Source organism: Cottoperca gobio, chromosome 22 (assembly GCF_900634415.1).
Source record: "Cottoperca gobio chromosome 22, fCotGob3.1, whole genome shotgun sequence".
Taxonomy (NCBI): Eukaryota; Metazoa; Chordata; class Actinopteri; order Perciformes; family Bovichtidae; genus Cottoperca; species Cottoperca gobio.
Window position 1 is genome coordinate 5,341,562 of NC_041376.1, and position 27,349 is coordinate 5,368,910.

General features: G+C 39.3%; 2 protein-coding genes across 3 annotated transcripts; one reads left to right on the top strand and one right to left on the bottom strand.

Moving 5' to 3' along the window:
- Nucleotides 1–1,396: 1,396 nt before the first annotated feature.
- On the top strand, nt 1,397–14,223 carry plpp2a (phospholipid phosphatase 2a). Of its 2 annotated transcripts, XM_029460114.1 has the most exons (7): nt 1,397–1,735; nt 10,095–10,215; nt 10,984–11,135; nt 11,223–11,485; nt 11,781–11,838; nt 12,874–13,050; nt 13,171–14,223. In XM_029460114.1, exons 2-7 carry the CDS (start codon nt 10,179–10,181, stop codon nt 13,318–13,320), a joined length of 837 nt encoding a protein of 278 aa, XP_029315974.1. In that variant the 5' UTR covers nt 1,397–1,735; nt 10,095–10,178; the 3' UTR covers nt 13,321–14,223. The 2 variants fall into 2 exon arrangements, with proteins under 2 accessions (XP_029315974.1, XP_029315973.1); XM_029460113.1 differs by lacking the exon at nt 10,095–10,215 and having other exon boundaries at nt 1,402–1,735.
- Nucleotides 14,224–15,679: 1,456 nt separating this feature from the next.
- Nucleotides 15,680–24,802, bottom strand: chico. The gene is made up of 7 exons (XM_029460115.1): nt 24,424–24,802; nt 21,393–21,490; nt 20,749–20,812; nt 20,269–20,313; nt 20,105–20,167; nt 19,707–19,781; nt 15,680–19,511 (listed from the first exon to the last, which is right to left on the bottom strand). Exons 1-7 carry the CDS (start codon nt 24,448–24,450, stop codon nt 19,272–19,274), a joined length of 612 nt encoding a protein of 203 aa, XP_029315975.1. The 5' UTR covers nt 24,451–24,802; the 3' UTR covers nt 15,680–19,271.
- Between the last annotated feature and the right edge of the window lie 2,547 nt (nt 24,803–27,349).

Here is a 27,349-nt window from a genome sequence, read left to right on the forward strand (position 1 = left end):
ATATGATGTTTTAGCCTTAATTTTTCTTTATTCTGCGCACCTTTTTATTTGTAAACGTGCTATTATACAGTTAAACCCAATTTCAGATGCTCCTGAAAGCTTCACTTGTGGGTTGCATGCGGTTATAATGTGTGAAAAACAAAACCCAAACCAAGTTTTGAAGTTATTAACTCAACACTGCAAACAAAGACGAACTAGATTGTGTAACAGCACTTTTATATCCATCATTTATATCATCTGGTCAGTTTCTTGTTTCTTTTTATTTGTCTCAACATATTACATATTTGTTCTGTTACGTACTTGGACGTTTGACTTCTTTAGAGTTTTGTTAGAGACTGGAATTCAAACCTTACATTGAGCCACCTTTGTGTTTGTAACTGATTACTTCAGAAGTTAAGTTATTTGTAATATATGTGTTTGAAGATAAACATTTTGCAATCAATGCATGAATCCACCATTTCCACTTTAATACAGAACATTTGCTGTGTGTGAAAGTTTGGATTCATAATTTATTCGGCAGATTACTTTGTCTGTAAAATATATTCAGTATGTCTGAGGCCCTTTTTCACGGCCGACATCTTGACTTGTGATGTAGGAAAAACACAGGTGTTACTAATAACGTTAACAATGTCTGTGCTCTATTCATTCTAGTATGCACAACCAGGAAGCTGAAACAGAAGCAGCTAAATGGATTCAGCCACTATTGTTTTTATTATTTACATTTTTGCTTTTCCTGGAAGTTAAAGTATGAAAGTCTGATTAGATATAGAGTCAAAACTTCTTGGGAAAACTATGTCAGATAGAAATGTTTGTTTTCTTACTGGGAACAGAACGTGTCTGAGGCTACTCGCGCTGTATGGATTTTATAATTACTGTTTCCTGAACTCATGAGCAGTATGTCTCTTTAGATAAAGAGCTATCACCGTTTTTATGGAATAAACACAGTTAGGAATGTTAAGAAATTAAAATACTTGATGTTTTTGCCTTTATCAACATATCATTCTTACTAATTGTTTCTTTCTTTACTTGGTGGAAATGTTTTCCTTAATATGGACATGAATAAGATCTCGTTCTTTGCCAAATCTTGACTACTAAATCCAAAAAGTAGTGAATGGCCTTCAAATACTTTTGTCTCCAGTGTAAATCAAACTCTTTCTGGCACTCTTATTGAGACCGCTTCTATTAAAATACTTTCATACCATGTGTGGTATTTGAGTTGGGTTGTGCCACGAATTTACCCAAAGAGTTAACCACGTGGTTCATTTGACTGCTTGGTTTTGATTACCCAAATATAGAGCGCAAAGCAGAGACAGAAAAATACAATAAAAACTGGAAATGTTCCCCCCCCCCCAGTGCACTGGGAAGATTTAGGGACGTCAAATCCTCTGTGAGCACGGTTCAGTCCGCTGTTTGTGCGGAAAGACGCGCCCCCTGTGCGTAAAAAGGCAGGACCGACAGGACTCGTCCTCTGCTGCTCACCTGAAGCAGTGCAGCAGACAGACAGGCGGGCGGGCAGGTACACAGAGGAGTGGAGCCGGAAGAACAAGCAGGTCGACTTGTCCTGATAGTATTTTTTCCAATAGTAACTCCAGTCGTTTCTGAGACAACTCTGCGCTCTACTTTAAAAAAAACCACACGATTTATTTATGAAAGTGCAGAGGCATCGGAGGAAACATGACAGAGCAAAGAAAGAAGTTGATTCTGATCGTGGTGGATATTCTGTGTGTCTTTGTTGGTGAGTGACTACCTTTGACTTCCCCTCCTCAGGACAATATGGCTGAACACTTGTGATTTAGTTTTAGGCTGTGTAGCTCATCTGGTGTGCGTTAAATTGTGATTTGTGTGATGCTGCATCAGAAATAAATGATTATCCAAAATGTTAACTTAAAACTGCTTTCTAGAAACGTTTGCACGGTGACTCATGGGATTGCCCAACACACACACACACACACACACACACACACACACACACACACACACACACACACACACACACACACACGAACACGATTAATATATAAATCACGGCTAATCCACTTGTTGCTTCATTGCTTTCTGCATGATGTATAAGAAGTTCTTGACATCTATTTAAAAAAAGGTAACGTGCACATTTCTGTTGCAAAAATAAGCACATTAGTGACATGACTTGGCAATTGTTGCAGTACAATTAAACTTTGCAATGCATCATTGATCTCTATCTTGTTCAAACAGGCCAACACGTCTTTCCCAACAGTGTGTAAGAATGCTGCTGTTGGTCTCTGGCTTCTCTAAAATCATTTTGGGTTGAGATGGGACACATTCTCATATCGTTCCTCACTATCTGGCTTCCATAGTGCTGAGTCAATGATGCACTATCTGAATCCAACTTGTTTGTACTGCCCATAGGTCGTGTGTGTTGTGTGGAAGTAACCACAATGTGCAGTTTAACTGTGTGTGTGCATCTTTCGCTGTCACTTTTTGTTTCTTTGATGAATAATTGTCAAGCTCTTTAAATTCATGCTTTTTTTGCATATTTTTCTTCTTGCACCCTGTGGCCCCTTTCTTTTTTAAACATAGGGTTCGGAGGAAGGGCAAAGATCATGGCCAATGAATCTCTCTTTGACAGTTAAAATCCTGTTTTGGAAACTGGAGACCAGGTGTGTGTGTGTTGAGAGGGGACTCTTTGGTGTATGTGTGTGTGACTACTGTACAGGGAACAAAGCGGCTTGTTGCGACTTGCTTGTGGACTCCAGAGACGACACAAAGACCTTTTTTAAAAACTGACATCTTCCAGCTGTTTGTGTCACATCTCCGACACCATGAGGCGCACAGAGGTTGTAGTGATGATGAAAGAAGGCATCATGTATATTACAATTTATTTGTATGGAAATCCCTGTGAAGGCAGCAATGAAGGTTACAACATTTGTGGATCCATCTGTTGACTGACAGGGAGGAATGATAATGACCACTCTACTCCCCTCTACACTCAAAGTGTACTTTCACGTGTGTACACACCTTACGTCGAGTCCACTGTTGACGCCCTGTGTGTCCATTTGGAGGTGGAAAAAAATAGTTTTTAAGCTTCAGGGATGAACTCCGTTACATAAAATGTTTAGCGTTGCTATGTCTTAGGCTGGTAACGGTCTGTCTTGGACATGATTAGATGATTTTAAATGTAAAAGTCATGCGTTTTCCTTCGTTTGCCAGGACAAAAATCTCAAAAGGAAGTCGAGTGTTCAACATGAAAGAATGCAGTTGTGAAATCAGATGTGATTTAATAATGACTCGTCAAGTAAAGATTTCTCAGTAGACTATTTCTTTGGCTGACTAAGCTTCAAATTCATGTATTCATCATCTCATGAAAGTATATCAGGGATGTGAAAGTGTGCGTCACATGTAGAGGTTAGGTAGTATTCATACAGTGAAAGTATTACTTGTGAATCATTTTGTATGAGTCTCTTTAGAGGTGGGTGATGAGATGCAATGTATTTGTATCGTCATATTGTTCATTTCTTTCTTAGAAATGTTTTCTAGATAAAGCTAACAGATGAAAATCAGTACTAATAATAAACAAAAGTATTCTTTAAAAGATGTACCGCAGTGTGAGTACATATAAGAATATGGTGTAAGGGTTCACATCTGGTCTTAAGGAGACACTTTAAAGTGTATAGCTGCAACAAGTTTAGATTTGTAAAATTTATTTTTTTATCAATTTCCAGGCAAATTTCAAATATTTGATCATTGTAGCTTCTTAAATAATAATAATAATAATAATAATAATAATAATAATAATAATAATAATAATAATAATAATAATAATAATAATAATAATAATAATACATTTTATTTGAGGTGCCTTTCAAGACGCCCAAGGACACCTTACAAAATACAAGAGATAAAAACACAGCAGGACGTTTGAAGGAGAGCAGACAAACAACCAGAGATATGGTGCAGACGCATGAAGAAAACAAGAGAAGAGGAGGGGGGGGGGGGGGACAGAATGATGGAGACTACAGACGGTAAACTATTAATGTTACTGCTTACTGTGTTTTCATAACCAGGTTTACAATAACGGGCCAATCTCACTGTTCAGACTAACACTTTATCACTTTTTAAATGTCCTTTCAATCATTGCCTCTTTATTAAGCCTTCTGCTCCCATGTTGCTTTGTATCTGTTTTCATCTGGAGTGTGATCCCCCTCATTAAAAGGAAAAGAAGTGTGAGAGATATGGCAGGAATGTGCTGAGTGTTCAGATTGCAACTGATTGTTCTCAGTTTATTTCTCCCTCTTCCCCTCCGCAGTCAAACCTCCATCCTGCCATTATTTGTTATCACTGCAGATACAACAGCACACACACACACACACACACACACACACACACACGCAGAGCATCTATTGTTACACTGTCAGTTATACAATTCAGGCTTCAGTTACATTTCTATGAAGATTGTATATAAATGTACCTTTATGAGAACAGGCTGCTCTGTTCATTTCTTTTGTTTCTCCAGTCTCCCATCTTTCTTTCTTTTTTTTTTAAATGTATAAATCAAAGGCAATACTTCTATTTAGGCAGAACTAAAGTAGTTTTGGTGAGACTGATCTTGTCATTTAATTTATCCTGTGGAAAGGAATAGTTTACTCTAGAGAAATTAGCTTTTTTTTTTTTACTTTCTGTGGCGGGAGATGGATACCACTCGTGTGTTTTATGATAAATGTGTGTATCAGCCGATTTATCTTTAGGAAACGGGGAAACGGCTAGCCTGGCTCTCTGGCCAAGGTGTGTGTGTGTGTGTGTGTGTGTGTGTGTGTGTGTGTGTGTGTGTGTGTCCTCTCATAACACTGTGAAACGGGTGTATAAGGTGTTTTCTTTTTACAAAGCTATAAAGATGCTGGTAAGAAGATTTGTCCACCTGTAGAAGGTAACTAGCTAAATGTTGTGTTTCTAGTCTTGTGTTAAGCTCAACGTCTGACTGTAGCTTCATATTTAACCATCACTAGAGAAACCCCTTCTGTTCCTATCCATCTGAAGAAACTGTCTGAACTTCTGTTGCTTTGAGCTTTTAATGGTGTTTGCACATTAGGAGACACTGAAGAGCTGTTGTCTGCCTGTCGGCACGACCGAGCCCCGCTGCTGCTGCTGAACTCGAGTTTACTTGGATCATAGTTTCACCATCACAGTTGACTATTTATTATTTACTCTTATTCCATATTTTTCGGTTCTGCTCCAGAGTCTGAGGTCAATAATGTTCACATGCAGCGGCAGGTTCAGACAAATACGATTTACTCTTTTAACATCCACTTCATTTCACTTGATTAATAACACTCATTATCTGGTGTATAGCCATTCTACCCGGATAAAAGATCCATATAATGTATTTACAATTATATTTGGGCTCAGGTTTGATATCAGGAACCGCACCCCAGCTGTAGTCGGGATTTATGGGGTCAACGACCTCCTGAAACTTAAAAGCAAATACTAAACATTCTGAGATTTCTCTGTTGGATGATCTCAGACAGGACGGTAACTATTTATTCTTTATCAAACCTGCAGTCCAAAACCTAATACACAGTTTACTCTCAGACAATACTAAAGAACAAATATCAGAGATTTTATGTTTTTTATTTAATTTATTAATAAACTATCTGTTGTTCAAATTTAATTTTCTTTCGATCGACTAAGTATTGCAGCTCTATGGTCAGTGAGGACACTACATATTATTTTGTTTAGGTGAGAGTCAGCGGTGAGGTTGGTGGCTTGTGTAGTTATGAATACAGCCACACGTGTGTAGTTATGAATACAGCCACACGTGTGTAGTTATGAATACAGCCACACGTGTGTAGTTATGAATACAGCCACACGTGTGTAGTTATGAATACAGCCACACGTGTGTAGTTATGAATACAGCCACACGTGTACAAGTCATTTCAGGCTTTAAGCGTCTGCAGTGTTTTGTAACGGAGCTGTTCGGAGGCGAGTGACTGACCACAGCTGTTTTCTCTCTGCCGAACGTTATTTATGTGCCATTTTAACATTTTGCTGACATGTTTGAGATGCTCCCCAACTGTTTTATTTACACGTGTGTGTGTGTGTGTGTGTGTGTGTACACACACTCGCACACACACACTCGCACAGTATCTGCTTCTGCCAAATATGTGTCAAAGTCAAGTGGGAAGTGTCGACTTCTGCTCCCTGACGTTCCTGTGTGAAAATGTAAGCGATGCTGAGAGAAAGTGTGTGTGTGTGTGTGTGTATTTGTGGGCTGGCTTCTTGTAAAACACAGCATTGTGTAGTTGAATGTATTGTCTGTGGTGGTTTCAGAACACATTTTCAGTACTGTAGTGGTTTCATGTGAGAGGATTTAAAGGTTAAAGTCAGTTTTCCACAGTTAATTTGATGTTTTGAAATATAGACCGCTTGAACATAACACACACGTTCTTTAGAGAACTCTTCTCCACCAAAGACACTCACATACTCCTTTTTTTTTTTTTAAATGGACTTTAATAATAGAAAGTGTTAAGGAATGTAAACCTCATTCAATCGCAGCACTTTAATAAGAAACGGGACATTTTGGAAAATGACTCGATGTTGAGAAAGCTTTTTTTTTTTAAATAGCAGGATCTGGATTTACACCGATTTTTATTGCTAACTAACAAATGAATGAAAAGTTTTGACATGCAGTAAGTTATCAGGTAAAGGATTCCAGGGGGGAACAGGAGCTGTTTCACCTCGTCATTTCTACCTAAACGTCTTTCTACTATAGTAGCAATATACAAAGAAAAATCTTTTTCTTTCTTTCACCCAGTGAGTTGTAGGACTTTCCCAGGAAAAATCCCCGTTCTCACAGGAAATGATGCGCTTTCTTCCAAACAGTTTTCCCGGATTCAACTAGAAGATTAACCCCCCCAAAAAAAAAGAACAATGAAAGCCATTATAGACAGAAGAGGCAAACATCCATGCACTGCTGAAAATCTCAACGCAATGAGCTCCAAAGATTAAGACAAAATACATTTAATACAGTTAAACATTAGTTTTCTGAGTTGGTCGGTGTGAAGTGGAACACTAGTTACGAATCCTCATTCGCAAACAAACTGCCGACTCACACATCTCACGGTCGTCTGCTGAGATTTGACCTCAAATAAATGCTCACCTACAACAACCAGTTTCTGTTTCCTGTCAAAGTTTCAGTTATTAAGATGAGGACTCATCTTCAGGGCTGAATAACAGGAACACTTCCTGCTGGTCAGAGGTCAAGGGGAAGTTGTACTTGTGTCTGATCCCAAATTCCATCATGTTTATTTTCTCAAAGTGGAATCGGGGGTGCGCTCTTGCCAGAAGAGATTGTGAAAGCGTAAAACAATACTTTCCCTTCTTCCTTTTTTTTTTTTTTATCTCTCCTGTGGACATTTTGTTACTGAAGACAAACACTTTGTGTGTGCCTCCTTTTTATAAGAGAGGTTGGAACTCATTTCTACATTGTTTGCAGCTGTAAACATTCATCGAGGAGAAGAAGCTCAACCGCTACATGTAACATGTCAGAGTAGGATGATACAAGCTGTTACAGTCTTTATTGTATTAAAAGTAACAACAAAAAGTGTAGTCCAGCCAATGTTTCACTTTCAGGTTGAAACCTTTTAGTTTGGCAAATTGTCTGATCAGTTAAAGAAGTAAAGAACGGATCTGAGTAATAAGAGTTCTATAAAACTTAATATGACTATAAAAGTCATATCTCCTGAACTCGTTGTGCTATTGCAAACACATTTGTGTAGATTTGAGCTGTTCCTTAAGTACAGACAGAGTAAAAATGTTCTGTACCACTAGTTACTGATAAGATATCGCTAAACCAAAAGGGAAAAACACTGAACTACAAAAGCAGTGACATAAAGTAAAGAAAGACGCAGTATTTTTTTTGATTTAAATTTGAGGAATGAAGCTCTGTCCCCCCCTCAGCTCGACGCAGCCCCCGGGAGGGGAGGCCACCCCACCAGCACAGGCCTATAAAAACATACCAGGCCTTCTGGAATAATAGAGCAGATAAAAACAGTCGGATAATAGGAACTCTCCACGGGCTCGGCTCCCAGTGGCTGTTGGATCATGTTTGATACGAAGCGGAATCGACTTCCTCACTGTGTGTGTGTGTGTGTGTGTGTGTGTGTGTGTGTGTGTGTGTGTGTGTGTGTGTGTGTGTGTGTGTGTGTGTGTGTGTGTGTGTGTGTGTGTGTGTGTGTGTGTGTTTGAAGGCCATTGCCCAACTCTGTCCACTCACATCTCCACCCTGGCAGCGTTTGGCCACCAGAGACTTGTGTCAAACAGGCAGCAGCCTCTTATCTAAATGTTATCCTTGCACCCTGCAGAATAAACAATGGCTGAACTTCACTTCAAAGAGAAGCTGAGAGCATGCTTGACCTGCTGGAATAATGAACTCTGAGATGTGAACAGCAAAGGGAGGGCCTTTTTTTAAAATGAAAATAAATACTCTTCAATGAGGAAACTGCTCGTCATCAAACGTTTAAACGATTATTCCATACCGGGCACTGCGGCCTGTCCCTTAGCAGTGTGGAGTGACCGAAACTAGTGAGGGGGGCAGACTGATGGGTGCCTTATGACGCAGTTAATAGAGAAAAATAAAGCAAGAGTCTTCCCTCAAAAACACACATTGTTTTTGGTTTACTTTCAACACTCTCATAGTGTCGTTTTCAGCCACAGCAGGCAACTGTTCCAGCTCTACCTGCTCGGCACCAAACCAAGAGTTTAAGAGGTGATGGTGTATTTCCTGTCCTCTCTTGTGGGTATGCTACCAGTGTTGAGCTCTTTATTTTTTTATCCTCGAGTGTTTTTACATTAAAGTGGCAATAGACAACTTTGCTACTTTTTCCCTCCGAGCAATTCTAAGTGGTATTGTTGGCGCCGGTGTCGCGAAGACAATTGGATCGCTTTTTTGTTTTCCTCAGAGCCTAGCAACCACCACCAACACGGCACCAGAGATGGCGACTTCCTGGCTAGATTTAGTTACTTTGTATACCCCCTTTTGTGACTGTATTTCTAGAAGGCCACTAGTGACAAATGAGCTTAAACTTATTCAGACCATTAGGGAAACATTAAGAAATATATTATATTGTAATTTATTCCCATTGCTGGTCAGAGTGATCAGCTCTTCCAGCAGCAGGGGGTCTCTCCCTCTCCCCCTCAGTCTCTTCTCGCTGCAACCGACAAAACCACGAAGCTTCATGCACAATGACATCACTATTTTGGAGCTAGCGCTAGCTACTTTCATTGGCAAAGAGTTGGTAACATCGCACAAGACGCACATTATGTTTTCCACAGTAACTTCAGTTGTCACTACTTTTGTGCCGTAAGTCCAGCCTTCGTGTTCCCAGCAGTTTGTACCCGGTGGCCGACATAATTGCATAGTGAAAGCAAGTAAACCAATCTAAATGTTGATGACATTGTGCAATCATTTACTGGCTGTAAATGTTCCCACCCGACAGGCTGCCACAGTGTGTATGATCCCAGACTTAATTCACACTCTTGGACAGTAGACTTCTACATTTGTACACATGACATCATGTTGGAATTACCTTCCCAAAGTTACCCGTCGTAAAGTTTTCTGTTTGTGTGTCTTCATGTGGTTTCATTTAATCCTGCCTGACACACACTCTGGAGGAAGGAAGCAATATGTTAGTGGAGAGCCACTCGTATGGCATTACCCAGTAAATATATATGGTACACCTCCTGCTTGCAAAAACAAACATTCCTCGCTCATTAACGTCAGGAGTTCAGTGACGAGCTTTTTAAAAAAAACAGGAAAAGAGTTTCCTGACATCAATTCTGTTCATTTGACTATTGTCCCCGCTCAGATTTAGGAGGACAGGTTTATGTGCTTCTGCTGCTGTCCAAATTTAACTCGGTCTTTTGTTTGCACTTGCAGAGAAACTGTTAAACCAAATGTAACAACTATTTGTCATTACAGACGTATAAATACATTTTTTACAACCTCTGTAGGTTATAGACCCCGTGTGTGTGTGTGTGTGTGTGTGTGTGTGTGTGTGTGTGTGTGTGTGTGTGTGTGTGTGTGTGTGTGTGTGTGTGTGTGTGTGTGTGTGTGTGTGTCCTAGTTCAATCCTCAGCTCCCAGGCCCGTCGCTGTGTAAACGTTGCACCGGTGTCAAAGGTCACGGCTGTCCTGGCCCGCGTGTTCCCATGGTGACAGTCCAAAGAGTGACCGCGGCCCGTAGAGGTGAAGTTATTGCCCCTGAGCTCTACCGATGGCAAATTAATTTACTTGGCAGAGACGGTGCCGTCTTCCCAAAGCTGAAAGATTAGTCCATCAGTGTGTTCTTAGCTGTTTCCTGAGCGGCACATCATTGTGTTGCGGTTCACTTGTCAACACACAGCTGAAGGGTGGAAGCTGCGTTCAGGATGGACCCGCAGCGCTTCACTTCATACTGTGGCTCCCAAAGACATCACGGTTTCAATGCTTGCGTTGACTTGTAGCGGTTACAACAGCTCAACTGAAGTGAATTGTGGTCTTCTATACTCTGACCTTTTTATGACACTTATTTGTGACATGTTTTACTTTTCTTTTGACCTACTGCACTACAGCCCCTTTATGTTTTATTAAACGTACTATACTATACGACAGTTCTTCCTATTTTTATGACTTTTTATTAAAGTCCATCTCTGTTTTTTATTATACTATATTTTTTATGGCATACATACTTCTACCTGTTGTAGATATAGATTTTTATTGCATTATTTTCTACATTTTTATTGCATTATTTTAGTTTAAGCCTTAAGGCTTTTTACTTGAGCTATTTTCTCAAAATTAACCTAACTAATTAAAATTCTTGTGAAAAAAGTGACACATTTCTGGTGCAGAGATGCAGGAATCTCTTCAAGGATTTCTGAAAAAAACCATTTAAAAATAGGGCATTTTAATACATCTTCACTTTTCATAATGGAGTGGACTTTGTCCTAATAATACAGTCGTCTCTTCTTCCTCCAGCGGCTCTCCCCTCGGCCATCCTGACGCTGAGGTTCAGTCCATACCAAAGAGGAATCTACTGCGACGATAAGAGCATCCGCTACCCCTACAGAAAAGACACAATCTCCCATGGCGCCATGGCTGCCGTCACGATCACCTGCTCCATTGTCATTGTAAGTCCCAAACTCGAAGTGTTGTAATAACCCCCCCCCCAAAAAAATGTTTTTATTAAAAGACTTTCCTTGCATCCAGCTCCACAGATCACCTCCGGAGAGGCTTACCTTGTGCACATAAAGCGTCTGCACTCCAACTCCCAGTTCAACCAGTACCTGTCAGCTCTTTATAAAGTGGTGGGCACCTTCCTGTTTGGAGCAGCCGTCAGCCAATCACTGACCGACATGGCCAAGTTTATTATAGGTCGTCCTCGTCCAAACTTCTTGGCTGTGTGCGTCCCGGTCACCTGTGACGGATACATGCTGCAGATCAACTGCACCGGCTACTCTCGCAATGTGACTGAATCCAGGTGACTCTCAGTCTTTGCTGATCTTTCTTATGAAGCGAGGTTTGATGCAGTGAAGGCAGAAACTAATATCACATTTCTGATGACTCATACTTGAACTGGTAACCACCTAAAATCATTCAAATGATTGTTTTCAACCCAGAAATAAGATTGCTTCTGGCATCGTGGAAAAATATTATGTAGCTGCGTAACATATTGATCAGTTAAGAACGGGTGTATTGGTTTTTATCATAAATATGTAATTAATTTCTTCATCACTCTTGTAACTTGTGTACATGAATTCTGTTTTGCTCCTCAGGTTGTCGTTCTACTCCGGCCACTCGTCCTTCGGGATGTACTGCATGCTCTTTCTGTCGGTGAGTGCGTCGTCGTCGTCGTCGTCGTCGTCGTCGTAGTTTGCGTGAGACTTTCTGTAGCTGTGAAATGTCTGTTTACCAAAGTCACCCACAAGTGACTCAAAACATGAGGGAGGGGTCAAGAGACGCATGGCTGACGCTTGGAAACATCATTGTTGCTTGAATACACTGTACAATGGCCGGAAGATGACAGATTCAACAGATGACAGTTTAAGCCCTGTTTTATATAAAGCACCGTTCGGTCTGTGGCGGCAGGTGGACCTTCAGGAAGTAAGACATTCAATTCTCATAACTGTAATTTGGGTCATTTCCCACAAAAAGCAAACATTTTCATGGTATATGCAGGAATCTTGATGTTAGATTTAATTCCTTTTAGAGTCATTGTATAGTATTTCATTAAAGTTTGTCATTTAAAAGTTTTAAAAAGTCAAACGTATGTTGTAAGAAAGGTATGTCAAAAAAGGTAAAAATGTAATAGTAATGATATGTCACAATAGCGTTTTAAAAACAGTCGTACTATACCTGTCATAAAAAGAGAACTTGCATGTAAAAGAAAAGTGTGAAAAAAGAAATAGTAACAAAAACAAAGTCTAGTATGCCAAAAAAAAGTTTTAAAAAGTCAGAGTAATGTCATAAAATTCATAATATCGTATGTCATGGAAACATCTCTCTAAAAACTGACGTTTGTGTTTAGAATTTTAAGAAAAATTTAAGTAAAAAATCCCTTAATGTAAATGTATACTGTGAATTTTCTTCATAATTAAATATATTTTATTATATAAGCTTCAAATTCTTATTAAAACAATATTTTGGTAACATTATTTCAATATATAAACTAACTAGGGTTCTCGTTATTTCCATTTATCTTTGTACAATTTTTAAATGATGAGAAGAAGCTCATTAAAAAATATAAATTACATTTAAGATATAGACCAACATTTATTTCTTTTACATTGGACTCAACACATGCTTCCTACAAGTTCTACATTCAGACATCGGTAGATGGATATACTAAACCAGAATGTGTCTGTGCAGCTCTACGTCCAGGCCCGAATGCAGGGGAAGTGGACGCGACTTGTTCGACCGACCATCCAGTTCTTCCTGGTGGCGTTCTCTCTGTATGTAGGATACACGCGTGTGTCTGACTACAAACATCACTGGAGTGACGTCCTGGTGGGGCTGCTGCAGGGAGCCCTCATCGCCGTGCTCACTGTGAGTACCACGACGTGTTTGTCTCATTTGTACTGAAAGAAAAACGCTGTGCATCTTATTATATATAGAAAAGCTGTTGATCAGCACGTCTGACATTTTTCTCCTCTTCTGTTCTCTAAGGTCCGATATGTGTCCGACTTCTTCAAGCAGCGCCCCCCTCTCTGCACACACACAGAACCGGCAGAGATCGAACACCTCGAACGCAAACCGAGCCCGCAGCCTCCCGACTCGCAGCACGGGAACCACTACAACTACTCTGGACCTGTATAAGCTGCAGCTACTATTACTAACCCGGGCCTACACTTTCTCCATTACCAAAGGACCTGTGACTTGTACAGAACAACCCACAATGCAGTAACCACTACCTAGGAATCCAGACTAGACCTGCTCCACTCGGCGGCTTCCCAGCTATGAAAACTCAAGAGATTCCCTAAACCTGTTGGAACAGAAGCTCCGCCGTCTGTGTCTTTTTAGTTAGGTTTAGTTTAGTTTCGTTAGTTTTTTTGTTTTTTATCCTGTTTTTGCGTTTATGAGAAGCGTTTTAGAATTCATGCTGCGAGTTAAACCGAAAAGAGAGCAAAGACATCTGTACATTTCAGAAACGCCAGCCGGAGATTTCTTTTCTGTCCTTGACAAAAAAACCTTGGAGGCTGAATGTTTTCCAAAGTGTTGCTTTCTGCAGTCGGCTAAGACTTTTCTTTTTCTTTAAACCTACACTGGAGCTAGATTATATCCGCCTGCCTCTGTTTTACTGTCTTTAGAAGATGTGCATGTGTAATGGACTGCTCTAACTATATACCGGAGTTTGTATAGACCTAACAACAATTTTATTTTGTTTATAATTACTGTATCTAATAAATTGTAACTTTTTAAAGAATGCATTACCACTACTTTGCTGTGACGTAACAGCGCAACTCTTTTTGAGCTGGCAACTTGATCTGGATGTTTTTTCTTCACTCCGATTTGGAAAAGGACGGCAAACAATGGAAGACGTTATCGGGGAGTATTCACCCCAGAAACCACTCATTGTTTTCTTGCCTGTAGAACCACAATTTCCCCCCCCTCCTCTTTATAACACGTGTAACCTATTGTGAAACTGCACATAATGTAATCGTTTCTTTCCTTCAGCCTGTCAGTTGTTTTGTCATTTTTCTCCATAAATATTAGCCAGCATGTCGTCTACGAGTGCTTACTTCAACAGCAAGAGGAGGAAACGCAAAGGAAGGGAATTATTTGAGTTTTTATTGTTTTTATTGAGCTATTCTCGGCTGTGTTCTTGTTGAAAACAATGCATAACACACTGATGCAGGGTTCATGTCTGGACCTGCTGCTGACGGCTGTGGGATTCCTTGGAGCCAGAAGGGATGGGGCTGCTGGGCCACATCAGAGCTGTTTTAGCTTTAATCGGTTCCAAGTTATCACATTTGTGAGAGTGCTGTGAATATTTTTCTTTTCTATGTATGATCTTCACTATGGGGGGGATTTTTATTGCAGAGCCATGACAAGATCTGCTTTTTAAAAGGGAGTCAGGTCACAGATATTACAGAACATTTTCCCACGTACCCCTACTACCATATAGTAAAGTAGATTGTAATCGTATTCACCCTTGTTAGAGATCCACAGATTAAATCAGACGGGTCAAGATTGACATGTTGCTGTTAAATATTTAGGCCACCAGAGAACTGATGAGTTTATTTGTCATCCGTATGTCCTGCTTAGTACATATCTTGGTCTTATTTAACCTTAAAATGTTCGTTATGTTTGAAAAGTGAATATCGGCCCATATGTTATCACATTTTAGCAGCTCTAATAACTATCGGCATTGGCCTCAAATCCAGTATTGGTCGAGCAGTTTAATTTCAGTTCTGGGGATTATCCAGAGTAACGAGGACACTAAAAGGAGAGCGATGATGTTTCAGTGCTTTGAGCACCACAAACACAATTTACATCCATTGTTCTGTGGTGACCGCATAAAAACGAAAGTGAGAAAATACTGTTTTGTTTTTGTTGCAACAAGCTGTTAACCACACTGATGAATCTCTTTAAAAAGACTGATATTTCCTGCTCTGTTTTAGTTCCAACTAACTCCTGGGGAAATGTCTTAGCTGCTAAATGCTCCACCATGTTCACAAGCTAACGTTGTACGTCTGTTTGGTGCTGAGCAGGTACAGGTACAGGCTTTTAGAGTTGTTGGAAGTGAGAAAGTGAACCAACATATTGCGGGTCATTGAACAACAATGCTGGTAAATGCAGTGACGGGTGATTATCGATGGGTTTGTCACCAAGAAGGTGGGGAAACTTCTGTCGACCAACAGAGCTGCTGGTCGCAGCTTTAAGCCCTCGTTAAATCTGACATGGTTAGATGCTGACTAGTTTTTAAATGCTTTTTTTTTTTTATTATTACGCTGATTCTACATTTTGCTGTAATGAGATTCATCCCTCGAAGCGCTAACCTTTTTTATCTGAGTCAACCAAACCTCATACCACAAAACTGTTCCATCAAGCTGCAGAAGAGTTGACCAGCAAATAACTTTTTTCTATTTTATAATCTGGCTCACAAACGCTACATTTCACTGAGTCAGTGAAACTATTTGCACTTTAATGTTGCCAACCAAAGACAAATGACCACTCTCAATCACGTCTTTTATTTGTAAGGCACCAGAGAAGCTTCCTTACTGCTAAAAGGTTGATTCATTCTCATTAGAGTACACAGTTGCTTGTTTACATCTTTGTATTTTTTTTTTTTTTTTTTGCCCCAGGTATCTTAAAATGAGACCGTGTTCATAAACACATTAAACTGCTTTTTCTGTTTGCATTAAAAGAAAAAAGATAAAACATTTACAAACCTAGAAAACAATGTTAAGTGTTACTGCCTACTGAGAATGGGAGAGAAAACACAGGAAAAACGACATGGTATACAACATTGTGCCTCTCTTTAACTGTAGGCTTGTAATGCACACATACAACACCAAAGTCGTCCATGATACACACACGTTAAAAAGCAGCTTTGAAACATACAAAAATGCTTTAAAAAATATGTATATTGATATATTCATATGTATACAAATTGGCCCTTCACAGCAAAAACAAACACACATACCATTCATGTCTGAGTTTTGCCAAAGGAGGTTTTCTACAGAGACTGACGTCAGCATAAAGAGTGCAAATGTGCACTGATGTGTTCTCGCACTTGATATATTAAGGTCAAATCTCCAGGGAGGCAAAATTATCAGCTCCCCAACACTAGCACAGACAGGAAGGAGAGAGAGAAAAAAAAAAAAACACAGAGGAAAGGTTTAAGCGCCGATCTCGGACGTGCTCGGACGTTTAAAAAAGGTGGTGTTGTCAAGGCTCTGGGAAAACACTCACATTACAGAGGAATAACAGCAAACACCTGCAGTGTGCAGACGCTCGTCCCAGTCAGGAGATGAAGATGAGAAGAGAACAGCAGTGACAATAAGGTGAACACAGCAGACTGACCGGGACCTCTTTAGACAGCAGTCTTGTGAATGCAACTTCATACAAGTTATCAATGAGCGAGCACTGCTGCCCTCTGCTGCCTTAAATATGAACGTTCCCATTCCTCAGCTGTCCCAATTACATATTACATAGCACCTGCATACAGTATATAATATACTGTTTTGCAGTTATTATACAAGAAATCAATATACTTAGTTAAGAAAACCACTGCCAATTAAAATCATCAAAATGTGTTTCCCATATTTGTTTTCTGCCGTGTTCCTGAAGCAGTTTCACGAACATTAGCTTAAATTTTTTCCAGCTGTGCGCAGCAGCTCCTCCTTTTCATTTGTGCATTGCATTGTGGGGGGGGGGGGGGCATTAGTCTCAAAAATCAAGGAGGTGGTGTTGAATAGTCTTAAAATATAAACTTCCCGTGTCTTTTCCCCCCAAATTCCTTCTTTACATCTTTCCTGACCTCCTGACCTTTCCATCAAGGTCGAGGAAAAGTGGTTAAGAAAAAGACAACCGCGGCGCTAAGAGAAGTCGACTGCACTTACACGATGGCGGAAGTTATGAACGTGCATGGTGTTAAATATTGCTGCCGCAAGGAATTGTGGGATGGCATTATCTCATTTCCTTTGGTAAAGCATGGTCCAATGAACCCTTAAGGAGATAAGAAATTAAGCATTTTGAAAGGCGAAAATAAACACCAACAAATATGTATTGAAGCAGAATATTTTTGATAAGATAAAAACATTGGAATTTTGAAAATGATCACTTCCATCTTTGACTTTTGGACTTAACAGCTGGTCTGGAGTTATTGGAAATGTTTGGATCACATGAGTCAGAAACACTAGAAGCCACATCTGGAATCTAATTGATGAGATTAGTGTAGCCTTATCTTTATTTGCAGCTGTGCAGAGATACCAGGTTTTGAATAGAACGAATAAACATGCACACAAAAAAAGATTTGAATAGTAACGTTCAGTATAGCCCTATAGATCACATTCTAAGTCAACACAAAATGGCAGACAAGTCTCATTAAAAACTATATTCACGCAAAATTCAGTTTATTCAATTAGGGCTGAGCAATATCAAGTTACTACTTAGCTTAGCATACCATTTAAAATTAGCATGTAGTATGGAATTGGGAAAATGCTCTAGATGTGAAACCAGTTTGGTTTTTTGCAACAGGACACAATAATTTGGTTACCAGAACAAATTCTGACTGAAAATCTTGTTTAATTTGCTGTTTTCTGAGGGAACGCTTGACGTTGCTTACAGAGCTTTAGCAACTCACCCCGGACACATTCTTCATTAAAACAATGCAACAAAAAAAAAAAAGGGGGGAGATCTTCCCCTGACAATCACACACACAAGTTAAACAAGACAGGAAAAGACAGGTGCTTGATACAGTCTCAGTATAAACCGGAAGTGCTCTTCTAACTTACAGAAATACAGTATGTCGCATGTCTTTTACGACCGTCTGGTTCTGAAGTTTAGATCCTGTTCAAGTTTGTCTTGGTCAGTTAAAGAGTGGACCAGGAAGGGGCAGGAGCAGAGGGAGGGGGGGGGGGGGGAGGGTGTGGTGTGAGTAAAATACAAAAGGTGCTTTAAGAAAAAAAATAAAAGTTAAATTAAACAAGTGTTTTCTTCTTTCCAAATCACATTCACCCGAGCACACAGACACGTTTTTGAATGTCTACATAGCCTGTCTTTAACTTCACGAAAACAACATGTCAAAATAAAGTCCATTTTTTTCCAGAGCTTAAATTCTTGTCATTTAAAGACGAGTCATGGTCCATGCCATGTAGCGCGCGTAGCAGCAGCAGCCAGGCCTATGAAACACAAATTAACCCCCGAGATGGGTACACTACCATTTGTACAAAAACTAAGTTTTTAATGGAATAAAATCCCATTTATTGGGGATTGAGGTACAGAGCTAAGGTAATGCATCCAGTGGTTGGTCGTATGAAAATGCAAAAAACGGTGAAGAGCCAGGTGGTTTATGTTTGAGGGGTTTTGAATGCACCCGACATGTGAAATGTCCCTTTTAAAAACATCTGAGATTGAGATTCAATTTGGCTCCAAGTGAATAAATGAATGGCATCACTCTCCAAACAGCTCCGGTCAACAGCTTTCATTTGGGAAATAAAGTGACGGAGCTGTACGTTATGAGTGGAGGGACAGCAAAAGAGGGACCTGAAATGTTCTTAAACTGCTTACTGTGACTGGCCGATGGCCCAGCAAGAAACTGAGGGACTGAGGTGGACATGAACAAAGAACACTGGGTCTGATAACAAAATCAATTAAGAAATATAAACCAGTGAGAGGCAGATCTGTGTAAGGGACACTGCTGTTAGCTTTCATCCTCAGCTCACACTCCAAATGGGAAAACATTTATCTTGGTTAAGCCTAACAACAGTGGCTTACACTAAATAAAAAAAAAAGCATCTATTTTAAGTCTAGAAGCCTGAACTGAGTCTATCACCACTAAATAATAAGAACATTTAACTCTCACTCATTCAGCAGTTTCGTTCTCTGCACATCCAAAAATCTGTCCTCTCTGCTTGTCATCATCCCTGCAGTTACTCTTCTACATCAACACTCAGCAGACAGGCAGCCAGACTTACATCAATCTCCATTTACAGTTACAGTTTTACCTTTCCTTTTTTTTATTTTATTGTTTGTCTTTTTTTATTGTTTTTAGACACTTCACCCCACAACAACCCCCTCCAAACCTCCTCGCTGTGTCTGAACTAGTCTGACTTGTCCCCGTCCTCTCCTCGGGTGGCTCTCTCTGCGGCTTCCCGGGCCTTGTCCTCCTTCACCGCCTGAGCCTGGCCGTGGGAGTAGTTGGCCAGGATGGAGGAGAGGGAGAGCAGGCCGGAGCTGGAGGAGACAGCGGGCAGGGAGGGAGGGGTGAGGCCCAGGGGCAGTGGGGCCACAGGCAGGGCCAGGCCCTGGAGCTGGGACAGGTGCTGCACCTGGAGCTGTTGCTGAAAACACAGGCACGGTACAGACGCTGTGAGTTCATGAATTTCAAATCAGTGCGTTATAATGCAAGACAATGTTCTTATTTATATTAACATTCCCCATTTCATTACGGTTTGATCTAGTTGCATTTCATGTTTGATATGAGACACGATCCAGCCATCATCTACACACCCACTTGCAGGGAGAAGAAAGCTCACCCGTATAATGGAGTTCATCTCAGGGGGCGTGACTTGCTTGGCTCGCTCTATGGCGCCCATGACTTGCTGTTGATGCTGAAACAAAGACAAACACATGGTCATGCACAACTTAACTAAAGTGCATTAACATGGCTCAAAATCTTAAAGTGGCATTTCTGTATTTTTCTACCTGGACCCTATTTTCCAATGTTTTTGTGTCCAAGTGACACTTTTTAAAAAATCGGTCCAGTCTGGAGCCAGAATGCTGCAGCCGGCTGCAATGTTAAATCGCATTGGGGGCAATTCTGCACGGTCGATGCGAGTCTACTAAAAGTGCTTCTTTTGGCCACTCACAGGCGCAGAATGATATTAAGTGTCTGCCAACATGAAGACGTATCGGTGAAAATGCTTGTCATTACCTCTTGTGACAGGTAAGGCAGCACCTGAGCACAGATTCCATTCAGTCTCTTCACTATTTCAGCCTGAAAAGAAAATAGGAGGGAGAAAAAAAAGGATCAGTCTGGCGCAAACTACCGGATATTAGTTACTACAAGTAGTATTCATCAGCGGGTACCGTTATTACCTGTTTGTGCATTTCAATGTTCAGCCCGTAGGACATTTCATAGTACTAAAAAAAACAAAGAGGGAGAAAAAGACATTATAATGAACTGAAGCTTTAATCTTACTCTGAACTAAGAATCATTTTATTTCCAGTGCACACCGCCAGAGAACAGCACATCAGAATATACTGTTTTTATGTTAAGTGCATGTATTATATTTGTGCTTTATGTACTCAGGAATGTATGTAGGAATGTTTTTGTCATGTGATCTGTAATTTATCTTTGGCCATCAGAGAAGCTTTTAAAGCATATATTCCTTAATGATCATGTGATGAGTGAAACTGAGGAAGCCACCAAGTCAAACGCAATTTGTCGTTATGTATGACTGAACCATCAAACAGACACGATCTACACATTCCTGGTGTGCGCATGAATTTATATGCATAGACTGTAAGAGACTTTGGTTGGTCTATATGGAGGAGTTGAGCTAATGCGACACTTACCATGATATAGTGACGCTGCATCTCTGACTTTTCAGAAGCCAGTTTATCACACTCCAACTTCAAACTGGGAAGAAAGAATATAAATATTAAACAACGCTCAGTTTGAAGGCAAACATATGCATCTGGACTGTGAAGGAATAGTTTGACCTTTTGGGAATTATATCATCTTTATACTCGGCTAAGGAGGAAAATATAGACACGAGTTGCATCAACCCTCTCATTTACCTCTCAGCTAAAGAAGTCTAAAGATTTGTTCTGCTTTTCTGAGGCTCCTAATAGTAATACTAATTTAATTCAAATAGATTTAATTTGCTGCATTAGAAAAGCATTTAGGGCTGGGATGCAACAATATATATATTTTTAAGCAAATACTACACATTTTCCTAACCATATCAGACAATACAGACACATAATTGTAAAAAAGCACAAATGCACTAAATGTTAAAGACATATCTATGTTAAAGTAAATGACATTAGTAGTAATAAGCATCACACTCAAAATAGCTTAAAGTGTAGACTGAGGCAGAAGGAAAATTAACTCTTCCCACCAAAGTCAATCACATTTGCCATAAAGATAAAACTATGGGAAGATGTTTCAGACTGAAGTTATACGAAGTGTGTGTGTGGTTGTGGTAACCGCGTACCTGTGGTACTGTGCTTGGAGGAACTGGAACTCATCCTTGATGCGGTCACAGGAGTCAGAAGTGGTGAACTTGAGAGGTTGACTGGACTGAGAGGATGCCTGGAGAACAGAACATGATCACAAAGATCCCTGCATCACTTCCTGTTCATTTTGAAGATTTTTAGTAATGAATAACAATTAAATATATTAATATCTTTGCATTTATTTCTTACATTCTGTTAGGAAAGTAATGTTTAAGTCAAGCTTGACATTTCCTTACACATAAAAGATCCCAGTCACTTCAACGCAGTGAGACACACGGCTTATAAATGTAACAGTGTGATCGGATCAGTACTCGGTATACCCAAAACCCAGGTATCGGTATTGGGACTGAAAAAGTCGGATCAGTGCATCCCTAGTCTGAAACCAAACTTGTACCAGTTCAGCAATAAAGGAATTAGAAAAGACCGTTGCAGAAACTGGTTCCAGTATGCGTTTGTATTGAGCAAGTAGTTTGACCCCTGAGATTAACCCCTTGAGAGGATATATGAAATGAGGTTCAGCATTAACTGGGCTTCATGTGAGTTTAAAGTATAAATTTAGATAAAGAAGGAGACACTGCGTTTAATTTGCTGGCAAATTGAAATGCAACATCTGTCTTTAGAAAACTCTTTCAGGCCCGCAGACCGGGGTGATGTGAAGAAATGTGTTTAACGAAGGCGAGATTAAAACGTGCTCGTGCTGACCATATGTGAAACATATTTAGAAGCTGCATTAGAAGTCTGGTTATGTATAGACTACACTTAAACCATCAATCCAAAGCTGTAATCCAGGGTTTATCCAGTTCCCTAAACCTCATTACTCTCTAAATAAGTGGCACAAGGGCAAGAGGTTTTTAGTGGGATTATGGGACTGGACAGTGCACTAGTGTACTGCATTTTACAAGCACAAAAATATAATGCCGACAAATGTTATTACAATTTAGACAGTAAACAATTAATTGAATATTGAAAAAAGTACTAGTCACAAGTAGAACTGAAAAGATCAACAGAAATCAGAAAATCAACTAATTGTTTGAGCCATTTATCAAGAAGAATAAAGCTAAATATTCACCCTTTTAAAAATGTTCTGTTATACATTATTTTAAAAATAAATATCTTTGTGTTTAGAAATGTTGGTCAGGCAAAACAAGTTATTTGAAGATGCCACCTTGTCTTAACCATTTTCTGACATTTTCTAGACTAAAAGATTCATCGATTTATCATAAAAATAACCAACAAACTAGTAAATTATTAAAATAATTTTCAGTCACAGCTCTCCAGAAATACATGTACGTTTGGAGAACAATGGCGTTCAGTGGTTCAGCTTTAGGAAGATCTGTGATACAAGCTTGCCTCAGAAAGAGGAAGAGCAGTCACATGTTGAAACTAACAAACAAGAATACAAAGAATGTGTGTGCTTTTGTTTAGTTTTTCAAATATTTTACCCGCACCTTTATAAGACATGAGACACCTGTGGGAGTGTTTCAGGTGTTGCTTCAGTTTATTTGTGTTTTTTGGTGCAGCTCTTCCCTCACCGGTTTGCAAGCGTGACTTCCTGCTCTGGGCTTTTGTTTCTTAAAGCAAGTTTATCAGACGTTAGTTAATTATAAAACTATTATATTGTTATTTTAGGAATAACAAAATAAAAATAATCTGCTGCTTATTTCCTTGAATAATCATTGATTACCTGTCACAATGTTGAACAAATTGACCGTTTGTTCAACCAACAGTCAGAAACTCAAAGATATTCAGTTTTATATCATGGAGAACAAAGAAAACCAGCATATATTCACATTTAAGAAGCTGAAACCAGTGAATTGTTTTGCATTTCTGCTTAGAAAATAACGCAATGACTAAGCGATAGTCCAAAACTAGTTGCAGGTAATCAATCCACTGAACTATTTTGGTAATTGAGTAATTGAATTCAAGTTTTTTTAAAGCACAAATACCAAACATTCTCTAGTTTCAGCTTTTCCAATTTAATGATTTTCTGCTTTTAAACTGCATCTTTAGATTTGTGCCTGCTGGTCAGACAAAACAAGAAATGTGAAGACGTCTCCTTGGACTTTGGTAAACTATGATAGGAATGCGTCACTATTTTCTAACATTTGCCAGACCAAATGATTAAAATCGATAATGATATTAATGTGGTGTAATAAAGTGGTGATTCAGTTCAGGCCTTTTTCAAAAGGTGTCTTTGGGTTAGGTGTGCAACTCTTCCCTGGATTGTATGTCACTTGAAAGGCTCCATTTCGTCGCTTGTTAGTCGATGACAGACTACTAAACAGTTTGTTTGACATTTGTTGGTCAAGACAGCGTTTTAATCAACATAATTAATGATTTACATGCAGCTTCTTTTTGTCCTTGAAAAGCAGTTGTTTGTTTTATTTTTTTGCTTTAAAGTTCAACCCTTACAAGAGTATTTGAGCTCCATTACAGCTGACAAATGATCATTTAAATTCCTCCCAATATTTGCAGAACTATTTGTAATTTTTAATTAAACCATTTCAGAGATAAAAAAAATCTCTTTCCATCATGTGACCACTTAATTGTTTTGTCAAAGTCAACAGTTGTAACGTTATATAACCACATTTGCTTCATCCCTGATATTTATGCTACATGGTGTGTTGACAGTAGACACACTAGATTAAGCTAACCGACGCAGAATATCACGCTAACTGACACCAACGGACCAAACCATGAACTTAAATTAGCTGTTTAGACTAACAGCTAGCTAACAGCTAGCTAACGGCAGAGTGTGTTTGCAGTCAAATACCGGAAATAAAGTGCTATAGCTTGTATTTACATTAATTTAAACTCACTAACTGCAGTCTATGTTTCAATATGACGGTACAAACGTCGTGAGGAGATGTAGATAGTCTGGCATTGTGAAGCTGACAGCTACCTGCAGCCAGCAGAGCTAGTATCAGCTGTCGGTTGCTAACTAGCTGTTAGCTCAGTTTGCTTAGTTGCTTAGTTTCCTAGTGGGACAAGTTCAACTAGCCAACTTACCGAGTGCCTTGATTGAGGAAACATCATGTCAGCAGTGTGTTTCGCCGTGTTCCCTTGGTTCTAATCGAATTACCGGGCTAGCTGGCTAAGCTAACAGGTCCCCAGATATTATTAAATGATTGGAGACGCTATTCGCACTTTGTACTCTGTCATCGTTTAAAATAACGTTAGCTAACGTCAAAGCAGCAGGAGCCGAAGATCGTCTTCTGGGCTTTACAGTCAGTAAAAACAGCTGCCTCCGAGGATGAATAGGCTAACACAAATATAAAAGGTTTTCAAAGGAACATCAGGTTTTTTTAGAATAACGTTAACGTTACACCTCCCCGGGGAAACCCTGGATGTTGACACATGAGCCCCCGACTTTCCTCTGCTTTGAAGAGAAGAGCAGCATCACCCGGAAAACAAACCGAGCAGCGGAGGAGCGGGCGCCCCGTGTGACACAGCGCTGAACTGAAGCGCTCATCGCAGGCTCCTGCAGCAGGCTCCTGCAGCAGGCTCCTGCAGCAGGCTCCTGCAGCAGGCTCCTGCAGCAGCAGGCTCCTGCAGCAGGCTCCTGCAGCAGGCTCCTGCAGCAGGCTCCTGCAGCAGCAGGCTCCTGCAGCAGGCTCCTGCAGCAGCAGGCTCCTGCAGCAGGCTCCTGCAGCAGCAGGCTCCTGCAGCAGCAGGCTCCTGCAGCAGCAGGGCCGGGGCCACAGCTTCTCCGGGGCCCTGAAGTCTGACAGACAGGGACCATCATCCAGGCTGAGCAGGCATCCCAGGTGCGCCCCAGTAGTCCCGGAGCAGTTACCTTTAGAAGAGTTCTGTATCAACAGGAGGTATCAGGGCTGGACGAAGTAATAGTAGTAATAATAATCATAATAATCATAATAATCATAATAATCATAATAATAATAATAATTTAATAATAATAATAAGCTTTATTTTATAATATTTGTATAACACCTTCATACAAGAATTGCAGCAAAAACATAACAATTAGTACAAGATTAGACAGAATAAGAGCATTTACAGTACAATAATCAGTGTTGATGTAAATGAGTCTGAAGTACCATTATAAAAATAGCCGAATTAAAATAGTATAAAATAGCAGATAAAATAGCAGATGAAATAATATAAAATAGCAGATAAAATAGCAGATACAATAGTATAAAATAGCAAATAAAATAGCAGATAAAATAATATAAAATAGCAGATAAAATAGTATAAAATAGCAGATAAAATAGCAGATAAAATAGCAGATACAATAATATAAAATAGCAGATAAAATTGCAGAATTAAAATAATATAATATAGCAGAATTGAAATTGTATAAGAATAGCTGAATAAATAGCAGCCTTTACACATTGTTTGACATTTTCATAATCCCTTTGTCTGTACTTTCATCTATATTTGTCTTTGCAAATAATCCACATCCTTTCTTCCTATCCCTGTTCTCTGCTTCCTTCTCCCATAACATAAACTGTCTTTATGTTCTTCCATTGTTTCCAACGCTTCAGATTTAATCTTTCTCTTTGACATTACTTTTTCCTCTTGCTCTCTCAACCTTACTTTTAACTTTCTTACTTCCTCAACACTAAATGATCGTCCTTCAGGAAAGCCAAGCTTAAAAATGTATGAAATCATTTCAATTAGTTTAAAGTGGCTAAGATAACAATATATAAAAATTCACCATTAAAAGGCTAAAGTAAAGAGATATGTATTTAGCTTACTTTAGAAGATATTGAGAGCTTGCGTCCCTAATGTCTGCAGGTAAAGTGTTCCATAGCTTTGGTGCATGATTACAAAAGGCTGCATCCCCGATTTTCTTTTGGATGTTTCTGGGAACATTTAATAAAAATAAAGGCTTTGTATACAAGAAGTAGGACCTTAAAGTCTAAAAGTTAGTGGAAGCCAGCGTAGAGTGTCTAACACTGGACTGATGTGGTCTCTCCTCTTGGTTCTAGTCAGCAGCCTCGCTGCAGCGTTTTGGATGAAAAGTGCATTACAGTAATGGAGTCGGCTTGAGATGAAAGCATGGATTAGTTTTTCAGCATCCTTTTGATTTATAAATTGTCAGATTTTAGCGTTATGTCTAAGGTGGAAGAATGATGTTTTTGTCACCTTGTTTACGTGGGATTTAAATCTTAGATCTGAGTCTATGATAACACCAAGACTTGTAACTTCAGGTTTAATCAAAGGAGTAAGTTTCCCCATGTTATTCAGCATCATCTCTCTTTTTGTTACAGGACCTACTAGCAGGATTTCAGTTTTGTTCTCATTTAATTTTAAGAAATTATTGCTCATCTATTTATTTATTGCTGACAGACAGGTGGTGATGGAGTTAACAGCTGTAGCATCATTTGGTTCAGCAGAGATGTACAGTTGTGTGTCATCCGCGTAGTAGGATAAGTAGGACTACTCATGTCTTTTACTCTGTTACCGCTCTGTAAAAATACTCTGTTGCAAGTAAAAACTTAAATATAAATGTAAATGTAAGCATTTAACTAGGGTAAAATAAAATGTATGTGCAGAAATAATTAATAATATTTAAGCAAACCCATTCTGCAAAGTTCACCTGAAATGCATCCAAACTCAAAACAGATAACACCGTACGTTTATTTATATTGTTCTTCTCTCCCTCTCGCTTTTCTTTTGTTTTTAATTTAGTTATTAGTTTTTTCCCCAAATTATATTGTTTTGTATATCACATGATGTCCCCTGTTACAGTTTTACTTGTTTTTAATTTAGTTGATGCAAGTAAAAGTCCTATATTCAATATTTCACCAAAATAAAAAGTACAAAACAGCAAATTGTATTGAAATAAAAGTTTTTTTTTAGGAATACTGGGCCCTTTCATAGTTATTTTATTATATACATCATATTATTAGAAAATGATTACGGAGGCTTTGAAATGTAAGCAGCATTTTAATCTAATATATTGTCACAG